Here is a 21786-nt window from a genome sequence, read left to right as displayed (position 1 = left end):
AGAGTTTATGTTATATTTACTCTACCTATTATTAATTATTCACAAACTCTATGCACTAGCACAATTTCGTGCTTGTTAAAATTGTTCATCAAACTACCAGATTGGTGTAATTTTGTATTATCTGCAATCGACTTATCTATTAAATTATTCATCAAAGTCTACTGGTTGGCATAATTTTTATGTGTTGTTCAACAAAATATTCTTCGAATTAGTAATTCCAATTTTGATCGAACCACCTCGAATCTGTTCCATATGATCTCAAATTTGAAATAAAACCTCCAAATACCTGCACAAATGATCCCCAGTCACCAATTTAATCAAATAGCACCAAATCAAGAAACACACGCTGTCTTTTTGAACACCTTCTAAAGACCAATAATGGGGTTTTCAAATTTTAAAACAAATAACTAAATAGTGTTTAAACAAAAAGTATAAGCACAAATAATCAACACTTAAACGATTATAACAGTAATTAACCATTAACTTCAAATAATCAATCCCTAAAAAGAATTTTAAGCTTCAAAAATTGAAAAATTATGGTGTACTTGGTAAAGTAGAAGAGATAGAGAAGAAACTGAAGTGGCAAAGCAGAGTTTATTAAAAATCACCAATTATTGGATATTAAGCTAAGACCAATCTAGTTGGGAGACTCACAATTTTATGAAGAAGAATTACCCCAAATCCCTTCCACCCGACCGTTTAAACTAAAAAGTAATTGAAAAAATAAAGAACAAAATCCAACCAACAGAAATATCCCACCTAAGAGTAAAACCAATTCTCCCAGACTAATATTTTTCAAGATAAATGAACGCTTATGCTAAGTTCCTACTCCTAAATCTAGAGTGCAGAGAAAAATCTATACATCAATAAAAGCACAACGTTAATGTGGTTGGTGAAGTTAAAATAAGTAGCAAACGAAATTGACCTTCTACAGCTAAAGCAGAGATGGAAACTGGAAAGGGACAGCACAAGAATAACAAAAATTAATCAAGAACAGTAAATCCTCTCGATACGCTCAAATTTTCAACTTGATAACAACTCCAATAATAGTTCACACGTAGAGAGAAGGTCAAGCCACAAATTTCATTCAGTCGGATGCAGAAAAGTAAATGTGCTCCAATTCCTAAACTGCTTCAAGAAAAGCCCTTCCAGGTTGTCGTGCAGCAAGTCGACCATGGCACCCAAGAAGCTGCAAAAGCAACCACCAAAAGAAAAAGAAATTGTAAGTTCTCATCTGCAAACCAGTGCAAACTATCACTGGAAACAAGCCATGATTTGTATGTTTTATTAGCTTTGAGATGTGAACATTATACAATAAGGAAACAAACCTTAGCATTCACACCATCTGGGACGATACGGTTTTCTGACTTGTATTTCAGATAATCAGTACGGCTGAACTTGGTGAACCCCCTGAAATTAAAAAGACAGCACAGATGAAATACAAACATGTTTGATCAACAAACTTCTGAAACAAATGACTTTCTCCAATTGTCTACCTAAAATCACACAATGTTTAATCCTCCGCCTTTAGAAACTAAGAAAAAGTAGATATGTCAACACTCACATTCATGTTGAGTGCCTTTCTGTATGAAGAATGGGTGAATTCAGCTCAAAGAAACAACCAGGATTTTTGGTACTTAATAAATCTCGGATGGAACACGCACTCCAAGAATTGGTTTGGAAAAAGTTATCAACACACAGAAATTCATATCTGCTTTAAAATGTACCTTCCTAAAGTTAACCAAGCTAATGAAGTAAAGCAGCACCCTATACACCAATCTTTAAAAAACTGATGAATAATAAAAGAATGGAAATGCACAAAGCAATACATAAAAAGAAAATCAAAAAGTTAGGGCATACCACTTCCTGCTGACAATGATCTTTTGTCGACCAGGGAACTTGAACTTAGCACGGCGCAGAGCCTCTTGGGCGTGGTTGCTGTTGCCATCTTTGCAGCGAACTGAGAGAAGAACCTGACCAATAGCAACACGAGCACAAACACCCTGGGGCTTACCAAAAGCTCCCCTCATTCCAGTTTGGAGCCTATCAGCTCCAGCACACGACAACATCTTATTAATACGCAAAACATGGAAGGGATGAACTCTGACCCTCAAGTGGAAAGCATCTTTCCCAGCAGACTTGGTCATGTACTTGTTGCAAGCAATACGGGCAGCTTCAAGCGCCTCACTGGAGACATTCTCCTTCTCCCAACTGACCAAGTGAACACAGAATGGAAACTCATCGACTCCCTTTTTCTTCATACCTACATCATAGATCCTGATTTTTGGATCTGGGACACCACGGCAAAACCGTGACTTTGGGTATGGCTTGTTCTTAATCTGACGGTAACATCTTGCAGGTCCTGTGCAACATAATTGAAAACATTCTACAACTCACCGATGATGTAAAGAAAGAATGCAAATGCAAGTACACTCTGGCAAGGGTCAGTGTTGACATAAAATGAGCTGATACTAGCAATGCCGAGGTCAATGGTGATATATAACAAGCCAATACTAGCTACCATCCAGACTGCATTTTGGATAGATGTGCAAACACCACACCCGAAAATCTCGAAAATACTGCAAAAAACGTACTGTAGTATATACCAAACCCCCTAACAAAAAGCCTCAATTTTGTTGGATGACCGCTTAAAATCTTGCCCCTCAGTTGAATATCAACTAGGCTAAGTGTAATTTTAGATTAAGTGTATTAGAGATTGAAACTAAAAGTTCTTTTAACTCCTATCAGACACACGAACAAAAAAAACGGTATAAAGAAAACTAAATCAAATGAACCCCACATTTGATTACTATAGTATGACCACTACACACAAAAGATTTAAACAAATACTTCACTTAAGTCAACAGCGAAAAGCTCAAAGAAAACAAAAAAGATTAATCTACTCTATAAAACAGAGAAATAAATTTATCCATATACTGGAGATTGTATAAAGAACATCATATACACATGCGACAATACAAGGGGCATAAATCAGCACCATTTTTATCAGATTAGAATACTTATACGGAAAAAAATTGTACGGAAAGATGAGAATTAATATAATCAAAGAGAATTCTAAGCTTACTTCTTCCCATGGCTTCGTCCCCGTTTAAGACCTGCGGCTTAGAGGAATGCTACTGCAATAATGCCCTAGTTGACGTTCTCTATATACGAAACTGCAAGTAAGCTAAAAATTGTTTGGGCTTGCGTCAGGTATATCTAGCTGGACCGAAATGGGCAAAAGTTTTAAAACGGGAAAATTCTCGTTGTATACCCATTAAGTCCAAACTGTTTATCCTTTAATATTCAAGCCCAAAAAATTTAATTTCCTACCTATACGATCTAAACTATTTACTCGCCTACCCAATCTCCTTTTCCTTGTAAATTTCTCCTAAACAAACAGAGTCTCACACTCCAAACGATCCTTTTCTCTTTCAAAAGCCATTCATAACTTAGTCTTTTTAGTGGATGATGAAAATCCAGTACAAGCCCATATATTTTCCAAAAAAAAAAACAATAGAATTTTTCTATATAAATTTTAAAAGACAAGTTTACATATTATTGTACATGAGTTTCACTCCAAAATTATTTTTTTATATTAGTATATTTTTTTGTGTATTTTTTGTATTTTTGAATCCATGTGTTGTTGTGGTTATATATTAAGTTTCCCAAATCTAACTTTTGTGTGCGTATGAAGACCCACCATTATTGAGCTTGAAGCTCCTGAATTTGCAATTTTATTTTGAAGTTTTATTATTTGATTCGATGTGAGTGCGATAAAATATTGCTTATAGTACCTTTAAGGATGCTTCCCGAATCTGAATTTTTGTGTGCATTTCAATATCTACCATTGTTGGGCTTGAAGCTCTTGAATTTAAAAATTTTATTTTAAATATTTCTTGCTTGATTCAAAGTGGGTGTTATTAAATATGGCTTATAGTACTTTCTGGAAGTTCATACTGAAATTTGATCGCATTTGGCGCTGATTTGAGGTGATTGATATCGAATTTTTCCGCAAAAAATCGAAGAAGAACACAGTTGCACAATAGTATATCGCTATGGTATACAATATACTGTAGGAGTATATAGCTGCAATAGTATATTGTTAAAGTATACAATATACTACAACGGTATACTAGAATAATAAAAGAAGAACAAAGTTACCTAATAGTCTACCGCTACGGTATACAATATGTTGTAGGAGCATATAGCTATACTGCAACAATATACTATTATAGTATACAATATACTGCAATGATATACTGTAATGATCGAAGAACGAAGATGTTATTATGCAAAGCTAAAGTTATGGTTATAGTAACATTATATTGTTATAGTATACAATAAAATATAACAGTATACCGTAATAAATAAGTTATTTTTTTATTTTTTTTAATTGTTTCAACTAGGTCCTTGCACATGTTTTCTTAAATTGAGTTTTTTGATGGAGTTGCATGAAAATAATATTTATTGTATAATAAGTAGGTGTCGGAACAGATAAAATAGCAATATACGTATTCGGTATATTTATATGCAGTTTTGATATACTATTGTGATAAGTATTTTACAATATGCCATTTTATTATACTAATATACCATTTTATTATAATGATACATCATTTTGGATCTTATGTGCGAAAAATATTTACAGTAATACATATATTTTCAACAAAAAAAAAAAGAAAAAAAGAAAATACAATGAAAAAGAAGAAGAAGAGAAAACATGTATAATGTATAAGTTGTTATAATAGTTGATTTAAAGAAGAGAAGAAAAAGATAAAAAAGAAAGACAAATAGTATATTATACTATCAATTATATTAAAAAGGGTGAATAAATATTTACTATATCAGTTATCTTTTATTATTGTATAAAAAAAAGAATAAAGAAATGGAGAAAAAAAGTGAATGTAATTAGATTATGTATTAAAAAAAAGTAAAAGGAAAAAAGAGCTAAATTAATTAGAAAAGGAAGACGAAATAAAGAAAACGAACAAAAGGAAAGAAAAAAGAAAAAAAAAATAAAACAAAAGAAAGGAGCCAAATTGAGTATGGAATCTGATTATTTGAAATAATAAAATAAAGAATAATATGATTTTTAAAAAAAGAATTGAAAAGGAGAAAAAAGGGAAAAACTAAAGAAAAGGGAGAAAAAAATAGCCAATTGGCCACAACAGCTACAATGGGTAGGAAATACAGTTAGTTTAATGGGTAGAAAAATAAATGGGTAGTCAAGGGTCATTAGTTTAGTTTTTATGAGTAAACCTATTAAATTCCCTTTAAAAAGGAAAAATTTGAGACCGGGTAACAACATACAAGAGGAAATGGCAAATTGTTGACCTTAAATTATGTTTGCAAATGCAGTCTCAAAAATTTTTGCATTGTATAGCCAAATCTCTACAAAAAAAAAAAACTACTTCCTATTTATGTTCTCTCTCTATAACCCCTTATTTACGTATCTTTTTCATTTCTTTTTTCCTTTCTCTCCTTATATTTCTTCTTCTATCTCTTCCCTTTCTCTCTCACAATTTAGCGAAAATTATTGCAATTAAATCAGTTGGTGAAAAGGTAAGGTTTATCTCACATCAGAGAAAATTAGAAGCAAAAACTAAGAGAGAAAATAGGAAAATATAGAGTTCAACTTTGTTTTTCTTCTCTCACTTTTTTGTGTTAGATTGAATGAGTGGGTGTGATTGAAATTGATTGAAAATACCTAAACGAGGTTATATACAAAATTTGAGCAAGATTAGAAGTAATTTAGACTTGTTTCCGATAAAAAATCATACCTAAAAATCCAAATGCTACATGTGTATATAACATTGTATATCCTGTATATCACACACTGGTTTTGGTGGACATGTGTATATCATATTGTATATCGTGTATATAGCACAAGATTTTTTACCGACGTCTGTGTGTATCATGTATAACACAGATTTTCATGGATATATACAAATATATATGAGATACCACCGACGTACATGAAGATATACTTGGGATACAATAGGGGATACACAGGTGGAGTCATCTTGAAACTTGAGTTTTCAATCTGAAATGTGTTATACAAAAGAAAAATAAAATTTTGTATAATTTTGACATAAACATTATGAGTATGTTATACACTTTGATATACAAATAATATAATTATTAATGTATTATATATATTTGGATATACATAAAAAAACTAAAAAAAAATAATTTAAAGAAGTTTGGAAGATTTTTGGGATACTATTGAAAGAAATGGAACCTAATTTCTTGGATGATGGTTGATATGAAGAGAGAGAGGATTTTGAAATATTTTTGCTATTTTAAGGAAAATAAGCATTTAAACATTTTGGCCACCAAAAATTATCAATAATTTACATCGTTAAAAGAACCTTAGGAAAAAAGAAATTTCAATGGATGTGACTCGAATTCGTTAAAAACGCATAGACAATGCAATATATAAATTTTGAGGAAGTTTGGAGGTGATTGGACTAGTCTGGAGTCAAATTTTGTAGTTAAAACTGAGTTCAATTTTTTTCTTGCAATACATGTGTCACGGCCCAAAATCCCAACCAACGGGATTGTAATGGAGCCTAACACCGCTTACTAGGCAAGCCGATACGTAGCGATAAATAAGAAGGAAACTAACGTTTAACAATATAATGATAATATCGAACAAAAGCAACTTAGAAACGTACATAATAAGTCTAAAAACCAACTATGATATCTGAAAGAAAGACAATATTGTATGGTAAAATAAACAGTAAAGAAGAGATGGAAAGATGACTCTAAGACTTGCGAACTGTACATAATTTGGTATCCGCTAATCACCTCTAGGGACTCCACTAGTACCAATATCTAAATCTGCACAAGAAGTGCAGAAGTGTAGTATAAGTACAATCGATCTCTTGTACTCAATAAGTATCGATCCTAACCTCGATGAGATAGTGACAGAGCTATGACAAGACTTTTACTGTGAAGACATGTACAGATAATAAACAACGAAAATTGAAATAGAGATAACAACGATAATAGCATAAATAAGGGCAGAAATACCAAAAGAACCCAATATCGCAAGTAATGATCAAATCTCTTGAAGTACTTAACCAAACCCCCTTTTAGTAGCTCAACAACAGGGACAAACAATATTCGAGAACCGCATAACTATAACTCACATAGAGGAAAAAATCATACCAACACCAGAATATATCATGTACGTTGCGGCGCACAACCCGATCTGATTCACAAAATATATTGTTGCGGCGGCAACTCAATCTCACGGCCATACTATTGTTGCGACAAGCAACCCGGTTCTTATCATAATATTTTTGTAGCGGCAACCCGATCTAACATATAAATTCACACGAAATTATCCAACAAAACATCCAAATATAGCAAAATCCATATTAACTATCGAGGAGAATGAAATAGCATAATTCACTAAGGAAAAGATGGACACGAACAAGAAAAAATGGAAAATTCCATATTTTTGAGTTAATCTTACTCATGTAATGGAATAAGGATCTAAATAAGGTTATTAACATGCATGATCAAATAGCTACACAACCAATACCGCATAGAAGAACAAAGTATAAAACAAATGAAGGCATGCGACAAGTAAGGCAAGTAACAAATAAAGTCATGTAATATATAAATGCATATAACAGTAAAAGCATAAAATTATGTAAGAGCATGTAGCAGGTAAATGCATAAATCAAATAAAATATTTAACGAATAAAATCATGAAATAACCAAATGCATTTAACAAATAATAACATGAAATATGTAAAACCATGAATAATTTAGTCCCACCCTCATGCACTCGTCACCTTGATATACACGGTCGCCAATATGTAGAACATATAGCAATTAGACCAATCATACTTAATTCTCTTAAATTAAGGTTAACCACGATATTTACCTCTTTCTGGAATCAAATCGACAATTCAATACCGCTTTCCCTTTAGCACAAGCCTCCAAATAACTCGAATCTAGTCAAATACTGTTCAATAAGTCAAAACAAAATTTAGAAACTATCCTAATATCAGAAAGATTCGATCTTTATCACATTTAGAAAAGTCAGCCCAAGCTCACATGGTTGAAATCCGAAATTAAGACCAAATTTTGATTACCTATTCATCCCTCAGTCTAAATATGTGATTTGTTTCGAGATCCGACTCAACTCGAGGTCTAAATCTAAAAAATAAAAGGATGGGAAGGCCAGTTTCGCAATTGCGAAGCTGGTGTCGCATGTGCAGCCATCGCATTTGCGATGGATGCTCCGCATTGGTAATCGTACTGTTGCATTTGCGAGGGACTTGGCCGCATTCGCGACGTTTGCTGCTCAGGGGTTCAATTCATGTTTGCGAGGGTCACATTTGCGAACCCATGGTTGCAAATGCGATATCTGCAGTTGGGTATTAAATGGTATTTCAAGATTTTTAGCTCATTCTCTTATATTTTTAATCCTAGACTTGGAGAATGCCAATTTTGCTTAGAAAATTCACACAAGGATTTGGGGTAAGTTTATACTCCTTTTTGGTATTATTTCAAGAATCTACATGGATTAATAACACCCAAAACATGGAATTTCAAGGTAAATTTTTTTTAAAGGGGGTGGGAGGGGAGGGGGTGGGTTCCTACATCTAAGATAGTAAAAATTAAGGTTTTGAGCTAAGATTTTGACTTGGATTTGAAAACCAATAACACATTTGGAATCGTAGGGTTATGGGTAGTCGGGATCTATCCCTTGACTTAGGTTTTGACCATTTGGGCCTGGGATGACTTAGATTGACTTTTTAGAAATTGATTAAAGATTGTAACTCTATTGTTTAGAATTAATTCCTTTAGCCTTTTTGATGTTTTTCAGTTGTATTTGACTAGATCCGAGCCGGTTGGAGGTGGTTTCTAAGGAAAAGGAGGGTTTGGGAGATTGATCTAGGCTTGTTAAGGTAAGTATCTTCACTAAACTTGTATGAGGAAATAACCCTTAGGTTTTGACCTTATTGTTTAGTAATAATATGTCAAAAGTGACGTGTACGCAAGGTGTCGAGATTATATGCAGGTGCTATGTGTGATTTATGACCGAATTAGACTTTAGGCTTATATTGCGCCTTGTTTGGATTGTGTGCTTTATATAATTCATGTTTAATCATTTGTATTACTACGTGTGCTTATCCTTTCATGCTTGAGATCATGCTTAGGACTATTATTAGCTCTTGATTGGCCAAGGTAGGATATTGTGAAATTATTGTTATAATTGATTTACCTATAGTCATATTTAACATTTTGAGCATATATCCGGACTTTATTATTATTATTATTATGACCTTGTGCACCTTATTGATGTATTGTGAGCTTATATCTCTTTTATGAATAAATTGGAATGTTGTATTGTTATGATTACGGTGCGTATGGACATATTGAGTGAAATAATTTTGGTATTGGCACGAGGTCTCTTCTGTACAAATATTTTGGATTAATGATATTGTGGTAAGTGGTCTTTGTCGTGCAGCTATGATGACATTGTTATTGTTTTTGCATAAATATATTATACTGTGCAGCATACAAATTTGGATCCATCCCCTAGAATTGTCCTCTCCTATTTCTCTCTTGATGGCGTACATGCAGATTATGTTAAGTTGAGTGATGTTGGTGGATTTTGATATACACTCCGATGATGGTGAGTTTGAGTATAAGGGTGGAAGCTTGGCCATGAAAGTGAATGCATTATGCCTTGTTATTTGTGTGAAACTTTTACATGCTATTCCATGTCTCTGTTATTTGTTGATGACTCATTAGCCAAGATTGAATTATCCTTATTGAGTTGATATCTCTTGATTAGATAATGGTTGATATTGTACCTTTTTATATTCTTGCCGGGAGTATTAAACTACATGGGTTCTTTGATTAGCAAGTATAACATGACTTGAACCTCGCCATTACTTGTCACGATCCAAAATCTCACATTGAGGATCGTGATGACACCTAGTCTCTAAGACTAGGTAAGCCTAACACATGATGATAACAACAGAAATAACAATATAACTATTTAGTGAAAACTGAAACATGCCATAACATAGCCATAACAATCAATAGTCATACATCCCAAAACCGATGGTACGGAGTCATAAGCTCCACTGAGAGTACACTAGAAATCTCAAAATACAACACTGTTTGGAAATACAATAAACATTAAGAATGAATTAATAGAATGTGACTCTGAGGCTTGCGAGCAGAACAACAAGTATACCTTGAAGTCTCCACAACTCAGCTCAAAACTCTAGCGACCCGCATGATCCGAGGTACCTGGATCTGTACAAAAATGTGTAGAAGCGTAGTATGAGTACACAACAATCGGTAGTAAATAAGTATCAAGACTAACCTCGATGGAGTAGTGACGAGGTTCAAATCAAGACACCACTAGACCATAACCAGTGCAGAATATCAACATAAAACAAACAACGATAATTATAGCCAATTAAATAGCAACTAAGAACAGGTAAGTGAAAACAAGATACAATTAACCAAAGTATGTAAAACACAAAGTGAAATCATTTAAGGGAAAAATAATGATATGCTCAATACATCAAGTCGTTCCAACATAAGAGTAACATCAAAAATCATCCCGAAGAACCATAAATCATAATCACAAATACCCCTTATGACGCTGCGTGAGCTTCACATTTTAAAATATTTTTCCTAAATAGCTTCACGCGCATAAGCCCCCTTACCTCGCCGCGTATGCATCACAATCTAGTATTTTCTCTTACTTGCAACACGCGCATAAGCCCCCTCGTCTCTCCGCATGTGCATCAATATACATGTCACCCTTATGTCGCCACATGCACATCTCAATCACAACACAACAATAACCATCACCCGCACCACACGTACACATGTGCCACAACATCACCATAAAAGCAATACAAATGTCATAACAAGATATAGCCTACGGCTCAACAACAATGTGTACAAGAGTTATAACAATACTATAAGGGTGTGTGGAGTGAACAACATAGTAAAAGCATGTTTCATATAACAAACAACTCCAAATTAAGCCATATTAATAGCTTACGGTCTAATCCAATCATAACCAACACATACGCCCGTGTACACACTCGTCATATTATGTACATGTCGTTTCACATAGCACAAATATTGCAAATTAGACCAAATCCTAAGGAAAATTTTTTCCACACAAAGTTAGGCAAGATACTTATCTCGAATAAGCTAAATCAATACTTTAAGAAGCCCTTCCCGTGCAAATAAACTTTCGAATGGCTCAAATCTAGCTAAAACAACTTAAATAAAAACCGTAAGAAACAAGCCCAAACGATAAAACTATGATCTTGGTTCAATTATGCAAAGTAACCCAAAAGCCAACCTCGGACTCGCATCTTGGAACCGGACAAAACTCACAAATTTTGAACACTCATTCCAATACGAATCCAAATATATGTGTTTCATCCAAATTCGACCTCAAATCGTCAATTTATGTTTTAGAATAGTTTTAAATAAAACCCCCAATTTCTTCAAGTTGATTCATCAAAAGTTGCTAAATTCGAGGTTTGCATCATGAAATATAAATAAATCCAAGTCAAAAATACTTACCCCAATTCAAATCATGAAAATCCCCTCCAAAATTGCCCAAATTCGAGCTCTATAACTCAAAATGTAACAAAATAATCAAAATCATCGAAATAGAGTATTTAAATATTCTGTCCAGGCATATGCATCACGAATGGGAGACCCTCATCGCGTTTGCGACGACCAAAAAAATATCTGCCCAGAAAAGGCCTTCGCTTTCGCGTTTGCCCTATCACGAACGCGATGAATAAAACACCTCAACCTTCACGAACGCTGATGTAAAAGAAGAATCTATGTTAAATTTTATCAATTTTGGCCAAGATAATATTTTAGAGCTTAAGTCCGAACATATGGACTTATTTTCAAGAAGCGTAAGAAGTACAAGAAGCAAAGATTCTTTCCTTCTTAAAATATGATTTATTTTATTCCTTTTAGAATAAGGATTTTCCTTTTGGTAGGATTCTAGTTTCTTTTCCTTATAGAATAGAGATTTTATTTTTCTTGTCTTTAGTTATTTTATGTCCTTATTAGAATAGAATTGTAGTCATTAAAGAAGAGACTCTAGGCCTGTATAAAGGGTTCTCTTGCCTTGTAGAATGCAATTCACGTTTTTGGAGGTTTACCCTAATTTGCAATAGAGTGTTTTCTCTATTTTATCTTCTCAATCCTTTTTTTTGTTCCAAGAAAGGTGGTGATAGTCTTTATCTTGTTTTCAATTGAATGTGGTGTTTCTTTATCATGTTAACTGATTCCAAGTGATGACTTTAGGAACTTGTTTAGTTCTTGATCTTCCAAGAACACATTTCTTGATCTAATTCGTTCTTTTGATGTCATAGAATCATAACTTTCATCGAACTGGTGCAACATCAATATTTACTTGTTTTGAATGAGTAAATAGTCTTTCTTATAGTTCAGATCGTCATCTTTCTCCTTGTTTGGATCATCAGATTCCGAGTCCTAAAACTTGAGATACGTTGTTTCTTGAAATCAACCCATAAACTACGCTTTCGTTTCAAGATCTTGATCTTGGTCGCTTAGTTCTTTGTTATCTAGAAGAATCACATCAATTTGGTATCAGATCTATAATCCACAGGTCCCAGTTTGACAAATTTATCATGGCCAAAATTCAACCAAGAGGAAGATTCTTGGTTCAAGAAGATGAAGAAAAGAGACAACATGAATCTTTTTTTTCACACTAGATGTACCTCCCATGGAAAAGTTTGTTAGTTGATTATTGATACAAATCACCATACCCGGTCTTGATGGCGCCTCTCGTGGAGACAAGGTCAGCCAAATATTCCCAATTCGATGTTAAACAGTTAAAATAGCAGTAAAACAGTCTAAGACATGATTAATAATACGAGGTAGCAGATAATATCGATAAAAATATGGAAGTACAACCCAACACAGCCCTAACCGGGGTGTCACAAGTCACGAGCATATACTAGGGTCTAAATACAACTGAAAAGTCTGAAATGTACAAAATACAGACTAATGAAATAAAGTGGGAGAAAAACAGTATTGCGAACGCTGGCAGCTACCCTGCTAAACTCCAATGACTCTGCCTTCGGTCAGCCAATACCCGTTACCGGGTTCAGAAATACCTGAATCTGCACACAAGGTGCAAGGAGTAAAGTGAGTACTCCAACTCAGTGAGTACTCCAACTCAGTGAGTAATAATCATAACTAAAGTCTGAATGGTAAGAAATCACGAAAAGTGCATCAACATGTTGTATAGAAGCAGTACAAAACCAGTAAAAAAAGCAATGAAGCTGAAAAATCTCTTAAAAACATCTTAGCTCAGTTTAACTTCTTTTAAAATGACTTTTCAACAGTTACGCAAATGAATGTCAAACAATTAGTGCAGATAAGCATAGAAAATCTGCCCCTCGGGCACAAATACACAATTAAACAGGTATATGACAGGCAAATAAGAAAGATAAGCACATAAGGTTCGCCCCTCGGGCACAGTGTCAACAATCCACCCCTCGGGCAATATCTCAGAACAATACCAGCCCCTCGGGCAATCACATAGAACAATACCAGCCCCTCAGGATATATCTCACATCACAATGGGTACCCGCGCTCACTGAGGGTGTGCAGACTCCTAGAGGGACGCCTTACGGCCTAAGCGCAATATCAAACCACCTCGTGACATCATAAATAGGCTCTCGGCCTCATATTAATATCAACAAGCCACCTCGTAGCGTACATATCTCAGGCCTTCGGCCTCTTAATCAAATCAGTGTATCACCGCTACGGCGTGTAGCCCGACCTAGAAGATATCCTCACAACACAGGCCCTCGGCCTTACTTAGTCAAAAATCACATAAGCCTCTCGGGCAACAGTAAAACAATGTTTCTCATCCCAAAACATCATTTAAATATCATTTGAGTATTAAAACTGAGTGAACCTGGCTGAGTTTTGAAAAACAGTGAAAAATAACATGACTGAGTTCAAGTATAAAGTCAAAATAGTGAGGCAATATCAACAAAAATCCCCGAAGGGTTCAAATAGTTGGCACGAAGCCCAAATATGGCATTCAGCCCAAATAATGATGATAGCAAATAGATTTCAGTCAAATATACAGTAAAATCATCAATCGGGATGGACCAGGTCACAATCCCCAATAGTGCACGACCCCACTCTTGTCATCAAGCGTGTGCCTCAACTCAATATAGCACTACGATGTGCAATCCGGGGTTTCAAACCCTCAGAACATCATTTACAATCATTACTCACCTCGATCTGGTCTAAACTCTAGCCCGCGATGCCGTGCCCACACGAATCGACCTCCAGATGCTCCAAATCTAGCCACAATCAGTACATAATTATTAAAATATGCAAAGGGAATGAAGCCCAATCGAAAATATCCAATTTTACGTCAAAATTCTGAAATTGCTCAAACCCGGCCCACGTTTCGGAATCTGATAAAATTAACATCAATGGAATCCCCATCTCCCCACGAGTTCATACATATCAAAAGTTCTTAAATCCGACCCCAAATGGTCCTTCAAATCCATAATTAAAGGCCTAAGTTTCCAAGCCCTAGTTTCCCCAATTTTAACCTTTGATTTTCCACAATTTCTAGATCTAATCCATGAAATAATAGCATAGGAACGAGTTTTAGGTCCGAATTCCTTACCTCAATGAAGTTCCCTTGAAATCCCTCTTTCAAATCGCCCAAAAAGCTCCAAGGATGAAGTCAAAAATGGTGGAATAGCTCAATTTCGCGAAATGAAATGACTGATATGTTCTGCCCAAGCCTTTCCGCATCTGTGGTCCAAAACCCGCTTCTGCAAACTAATCCTCCGCTTATATGGAATTCACTTACCGGACCAAATATCGCATCTGCGGTCCACTTGCCGCATCTGCGACTCCACAGGTGTGGTCCCTCTACCGCATCTGCGGTTCCTAACTCTACCTCACCATTCTGCATCTGCGAGCCTTCCTACGCATGTGCGATTCCGCATATGCGATCCCATTAGCTGCTTTTGTGGTTTTCTATTCCTCAAGCCTCTCCCTCTTATGCGGCCAAATCTCCGCTAATGCGGCGCCGCACCTGCGATCCCTAAACCGCAAGTGCGAAAACACCAAAAGCAGCAAAACTTCAGCAGCTGCAATAACTTCTCAACTCCTCCGTCAACCATTCAAAATCACCCCGAGGCCCCCGGGACCTCAACCAAAAGTACAAACATAACCCCTTTACATTATTCAAACTTGGTCCAATCATCAAAACACTTCAAACAGCACCAAAACAACCAAAATACCTCGGATTCAAGCCTAAGTTTCTAAAATCTTCCAAATTCCGCTTTTGATCAAAAACCCGACCAAACCACATCCAAATGACCTGAAATTTTACAAACACATCCCAAATTACACAAAGAAGCTATTGCAACTCTCAGAATTCCATTCCGACCCCTATATCAAAATCTCGCCTATCAACTGGAAATCGCCAAAATATCAACTTCACCAATTCAAGCCTAATTCTACTCCGAACCTTCAAAACCCGTTCCGATCACACTCCTAAGTCACGAATCATCTCTCGAAGATAACCGAACCATCAGAACTCACATCCGAGTCCTCTAACAGATAAGTCAATATCCGGTTGACTTTTCCAACTCAAACTCCCTTAAAAGAGACTAAGTATCTCAAACCTTACCAAAATCATTCTAGATTCGATCCGACCAACCCGATACCATAAAACACAGATAACGAAACATAAAGAAGCAGAAATGGGGAAAACAGAATGGTAACTCATGAGACGACTGGCCGGATCGTCACATCGATCATTGATCATGGGAGTTACATAAATATCATTTCTGAAGATATGGTTTCTAAACTCGGCTTGTCAACTAAACTTCACCCATATCCTTACAACATCAAAGTTCAAGATGATGGTGCTTTAAAGGTAACTTGTCAATGCCTAATATCTTTTTCTATTGATAAGATCTATAAATAGCAGATTTGATGTGACGTAGTGAAGATGAATGCTTGTCACTTATTACTTGAAAGACCGTGGGTGTTTGATAGGTGTGGTAAATATGACGAATACCTTAATACCTATTCTTTTACAAAGGATGGACATAAGATTATTTTAGTACCATTGAATTCAGAAGAAATTGCTAAAAATCTGAAGCTCAATGATGATTCTTTTCTGACCAAATTACAAATAACTGGTCCAATCAATAGAGAAAATCCTTTGAACGTTGGTCCAATTAAGAAGGAGTATGAAGTAGATCTGCAAGTTGAGGATTTACCTCCGAAGTTTGATGATGATTCGTTGGAGCATCCCATATGTGAGATTAACTTTTCACCTAATAGAGATGCTCAATATAATATTAGTTTGATTGTTGATTCTATCCTTTCAAACGAGGCAACATATTGCATTAATCTAAAAGTCCATGAAATTTTGCAAACACAACGGGAAGGGTTGCTTAAAAAAGAGTCCATAATGGAGGGTTTGAGTTTATATTTTGTTCCAATTTTTTTCTTACCCCCAAAGGATGAATATTTTCAAGAATATGTTGGAACAGGAGATCTCAAAACAAATTCCATTAATGGATATGATCTAGTGAATATGAGAGCGTTGTTGCTGATGAATTTTCACAAAGATATACTTCGATTACCAAGATAGATCCAAGGTACTTGAATTTGATTCTTCTAAGGGTTTTTAGGGTACTAAATCGACTTTTTGTGCATATCCCATAAGCACCACATTGACATGGAGAAGTTCAAGATTCTTGAAGATAAAAAGAAAATAACTCATGATTGTGGATTAGGGTTTGAAAATCTATTTAGGAGGATTTATTGCAGAAATATTGGTACAAAGTTACTATTGAGAAAGTGGGATTTAGTTCGGCCACATGCTAAGCTTTGTTACAATAAGATGAAGCTCTTTGACAAGTTAGAAAAATACAGCTTAGAGCCTGGTGAATATGAGTTCATCAAATCATGGAAATTTCCAATATTGTGCTATTTGTGGAGCCTTTAGACTCGAGGACGAGTCTATCTCAACCAGGGGAAAATGATGTAAAAGAAGAATCTATGTTAAATTTTATTAATTTTGGCCAAGATAATATTTTAGAGCTCAAGTCCAAACATATGGACTTATTTTCAAGAAGCGCAACAAGTACAAAAAGCTCAAGATTGATTTCAAGAAGCAAAGACTCTTTCCTTCTTAAAATAGAATTTATTTTATTCTTTTTAGACAAAGGATTTTCCTTTTGGTAGGATTCTAGTTTCTTTTCCTTATAGAATAGAGATTTTATTTTTCTTGTCTTTAGTTATATTATGTCCTTATAAGAATAGGAATTGTAGTCATCAAAGAAGAGACTCTAGGCCTGTATAAAGGGTTCTCTTTCCTTGTAGAATGCAATTCACGTTTTTGGAGGTTTACCTTAATTTGCAATAGAGTGTTTTCTCTATTTTATCTTCTCAATCCTTTTTTTTGTTCCAAGAAAGGTGGTGATAGTCTTTATCTTGTTTTCAATTGAATGTGGTGTTTCTTTATCATGTTAATTGATTCCAAGTGATGACTTTAGGAACTTGTTTAGTTCTTGATCTTCCAAGAACACATTTCTTGATCTAATTCGTTCTTTTGATGTCATAGAATCATAACTTTCATCGAACTGGTGCAATATCAATATTTACTTGTTTTGAATGAGTAAATAGTCTTTCTTATATTTCAGATCGTCATCTTTCACCTCATTTTAAATCATCAAATTCCGAGCCCTAAAACTTGAGATATGTTGTTTCTTGAAATCAGCCCATAAACCACGCTTTAGTTTCAATATCTTGTCCCGGTCGGTTGGTGTCACACCTCCTTTTTCCGTCCCCGCAAGGGGTGAAGGAGTTTTTCCAATTAATGGACCATCGAAACGGGATTTATTTATTTATTTCAGAGTCGCCACTTGGGAGATTTAGGGTGTCCCAAGTCACCAGTTTAATCCCGAATCGAGGAAAAGAACGACTCTGTTTAACAGTCCGCGAACCAGAAATCCGGATAAGGAATTCTATTAACCCGGGAGAAGGTGTAAGGCATTCTCGAGTTCCGTAGTTCTAGCACGGTCGCTCAACTGTCATATTCGGCTTGATTATCTGATTTAATACATATTGAACCTATGTGCGAATTTTAACTTTTAACCGCTTTTATCATTATTATTATTTTTATCAAGAATTACAACATCGTGGAAATACAGCTCAAACCACGTCACATCAATGCACCCGTGGTTGTTGGCACATTTCAACTCCGTTGAGATTTGGATTTGGGTCACATAAATGTGCACCCGAGTTTAAGAAGATAACATTATTAAATACACGCCTAAAGACTATCGCGTTGTTATTTTGAGAAAAGCCGTAAAGTTCGTTATGCGGCCTGTCTCGAAATCTAAACATTCGAAATAACTATCCGTTGAGGGCCTCGCAATTTGTGTATTCTTGTTCGTCGCGTCTCGTCTCATTCATTATTTTTTAAAGGAATTTGCAACGTTATGGACATGCATCTCGAACCGCGTCACAATCAATGCACCCGTGGTTAGCGACACATTTTGACTTCGTTGAGATTTGGATTTGGGTCACATAAATGCGCACCCGAGTTTAGGAAGATAACATTATTAAATACGCACCTAAAGCGACTAGCGTATCATTATTTTGGGTAGGGCCGTGAAATTTGCTAAACGGCCCGTCCCGGAATCTAAGTATTTAATACATACATTTAACGAGGGCCCCGCCATTTATGTGTTTATCCAGCGAGGCTCATCTCATTTATTTTAAAAGGACAATCCTAAAGTGACTACATTTTATTAAGTTTGTCTCTAAAATAAAATCTCCAAATTAATTACATGCTTTTAAAAAAGGGGACGTGACTTATTAGTTATTAGTCTAAGACAAATGCAAAATGGAAAATTGCAATCGAGTTTGTACAAAGAGAGATTGCTTTCGTTCTATATTCTATTATTTAATAACACTAGAACGTGAGATTGACGCACAATAATATCAAAAACAAATTAACTATTCTTTGATTAATTTAAACTAACATTATTAGATGGCTTGAACTATTGGAGTTGACTATGTGTGTGACAAAACCATTTTTTTTCTTTTCTTCTCTTTTTACGACTTGTCGAAGAAATGCGTCAATGCTTAAAAACCGACATTAGGCTAACTTCAATCACTAACATTCGAGAATATTAGTTACTAGCATTATTCACATGTTTGTAGAAATAGATTCAACAGTCCATTTTATGCATTCGGCGAGCATTTGCGCGATATTAATGAATGAGACATCCTAATATACAAATCAGTAGAAAAACTAGATCAAACTTAAAGCTTCAAATCTTCATGTATATTCATGCTTATATTTTCGGCTTACAAATGACCAAGGTTACAGCTGTGTACCTTAAAAACCTCTAACAATCCGGACCTCGACTGTGTATGAACTGTTTTGACGACCCCGACCAAAGCTCGAACAAACGAGATGGTGAGGTCTCGTTTTTGGACTGAAGGCGACGAACAAAGGTGAAGCAGTAGCGATGGGGTTTGTTTGGACGTGATGGACATGGTTGGACGTAGCAGAAGCAGCAGAAGCGAGCTGGGAAGGTTTGTTGGCGGAGCTGGACGTCGACGAAGCAGCCGGTGAAGGCTGGCCAACGACTGTGTGTGTGCGTGCGACACACAGTCGAGCTTGGAGCTCACGTCGTTCATGGGAGGAGCAGGGATGTCGATGACTGGAGCTGGACAACTGGAGCTCCTTCGAACCAACACACACTCCACAAGCAGTCGACGATGAAGACGATGGGTTCTTGGCCTGTTGGTGGTCGACGATGAAGACGATGGTGGCTGGCTGGGGTAGCAAAAACGAAGCAGTGGCAGCAGGTGGCTGCTTCAGGTGGTCGTTTGGTCGCGAGGTGTGAGTGTGTATGTGTGTTTTGGAGTTTTGGAGATGGTGAAGGAGAAGTGGCAGCCATGGTTGGGAGCTTGGAAGCTTGGAGAAGATGGAGAGAAAGAGAGGGGGCGGATGAGTTTAGTTTTAGGGTTAGGAAAAAATGAAATGAAGATAGGAGAGGGTTAGTTCATTTGGAGTTATGGGGCGGACCGGGTCGGGTCAACCCGGTGGGTCTTTGGGGTTGGATAAAGGGTTATTTAGTTTGGGTAGAGGCCCAATTCCGATTTTTCTTTATTTTTTGCTCTCTTTTCTTTTACTTTCTAATTAATAAAACTAAAATTCTAATTAAGTTATAAACTAAATTAACTTATCAAAAATACTAACTAATTCCTAGCAACATTTATCATACATAATTAAACACCAATTAAAACAAAATTGCACAATTTGACATTGAATGCTAAAAATGCAAACGATGCATATTTTTTGTAATTTTCATTCTTGTAAAGCAAACTTAATTACTCCTAATTGTAGATTTAAATCCTAAATGCAAATGTGACATATTTTTGTATTTTTTATTAATTTAACAAATAAACATGCATGGACAAATACAAATAATTATCCTAGAATGCCGCAAAAATTCTCAAAATTGCACACAAAGGAAAATCGTTTTATTTTGAATTTTTTGGGAGTAATTCTTTCATAGGGCAAAAATCACGTGCTTACAGTTGGTTCTTTGTTAACTCGAAGAATCACATCAAACACGGCCTGGACCTTGCAAATGCGTAGTCCAAACTACTCCTAGCTGCTTCGCGAATGCGGATAAGGGAGACTGCCCAGCCCCCTCTAACCTTCCGCGAATGTGACCTCCATGTCGCGATCGTGAAGAAGGAAACTGGAGCTGAGAAAAACAGCAGTCCAAAATAAGGTGAAATGTTTTGAAACCCATCCGAACACACCCGAGGCCTCGAGACCCCATCCAATTACACTAACTAATCTCAAAACATAACATGAACCTACTCGAGGCCTCAAATCATGCCAAACAACATCAAAACTACGAATTGCACCTCAATTCAAGCTATGAACTAATAAGCTTTCACATTTCAAAACTTATGTCGAACCTTACCAAATCAATTGGGAATGACCTCAAATTTTGCATGTAAGTCCCAAATGACACAATGGACCAATACCAACAAAACTGTAATTCGAACCCGATATCAACAATGTCAACACCTATCAACCTTCCAAACCTTCAACTTTTTAACTTTCGCAATTTCAAGCCAAAACAACCTAAGAAACTCCAAATCCAAATCTGGACATACGCCTAAGTCCAGAACATCATATGAAACTATTGGAACTATCAAAATACTAATCCGGAGGCGTCTACACAAAAATTAAACTTCGGTCGACTCTTACAACTTAAACTTCCAACCAAGGGACTAAGTGTCCCAAATCAATCTAAAACTCTCCCGAAACTAAACCAATCAACCCCGCAAGTCACATGACCACAAACACACATATGTAAAGCACCTAATAGGAGGAAAAAACTAAAATACTCAAAATGACCGGCCGAATTATTACACTACTTAATCAAAGTTAGTCTTGATACTTACCGAGTACACGATATCCTGTACTGATACTATGCTTTTGCATATTTTTGTGCAGATCTGGGCGTTAACAACTACAGATATTTGGAGTAAGCATTGGTTGTTGATAGAGAGGATTCAAGGTAGTGTTGCATGATCGATGCAGACCCTTGGAGTCCCCTTCCATTATTTTCATATTGTTATTTGTATGTTCAGACAATATTATACTATTGAAATATCTTCTTATAT

General features: G+C 35.7%; 2 protein-coding genes across 2 annotated transcripts; one reads left to right on the top strand and one right to left on the bottom strand.

Moving 5' to 3' along the window:
• Positions 1-965: 965 nt before the first annotated feature.
• LOC107796739 (large ribosomal subunit protein uL16) lies at positions 966-3225 on the bottom strand. The gene is made up of 4 exons (XM_016619541.2): positions 3086-3225; positions 1861-2362; positions 1329-1410; positions 966-1189 (listed from the first exon to the last, which is right to left on the bottom strand). The coding sequence occupies exons 1-4, from the start codon at positions 3093-3095 to the stop codon at positions 1124-1126; spliced, it is 660 nt and encodes a 219-aa protein (XP_016475027.1). The 5' UTR covers positions 3096-3225; the 3' UTR covers positions 966-1123.
• A 12832-nt stretch (positions 3226-16057) lies between these two features.
• On the top strand, positions 16058-16708 carry LOC142165146 (uncharacterized). The gene has a single exon (XM_075223765.1). The coding sequence runs from the start codon at positions 16058-16060 to the stop codon at positions 16706-16708; it is 651 nt and encodes a 216-aa protein (XP_075079866.1).
• The last annotated feature ends 5078 nt before the right edge of the window (positions 16709-21786 follow it).

Source organism: Nicotiana tabacum, chromosome 10 (genome assembly GCF_000715075.1).
Source record: "Nicotiana tabacum cultivar K326 chromosome 10, ASM71507v2, whole genome shotgun sequence".
NCBI classification, from domain to species: domain Eukaryota; kingdom Viridiplantae; phylum Streptophyta; class Magnoliopsida; order Solanales; family Solanaceae; genus Nicotiana; species Nicotiana tabacum.
This window is presented reverse-complemented; position numbering and strand designations above follow the sequence as displayed.

Excerpts from the sequence above, each read along its gene's own strand:
- LOC107796739 (XM_016619541.2), bottom strand. Across the intron at positions 1,411-1,860 it reads ATCATTGTCAGCAGGAAGTG|GGGGTTCACCAAGTTCAGCC; the intron begins GTATGCCCTAAC and ends TTTTAATTTCAG. Across the intron at positions 1,190-1,328 it reads CAGATGGTGTGAATGCTAAG|CTTCTTGGGTGCCATGGTCG; the intron begins GTTTGTTTCCTT and ends TTGCTTTTGCAG.
- LOC142165146 (XM_075223765.1), top strand. The coding sequence starts at position 16,058 with ATGAATGCTTGTCACTTATTACTTGAAAGACCGTGGGTGTTTGATAGG.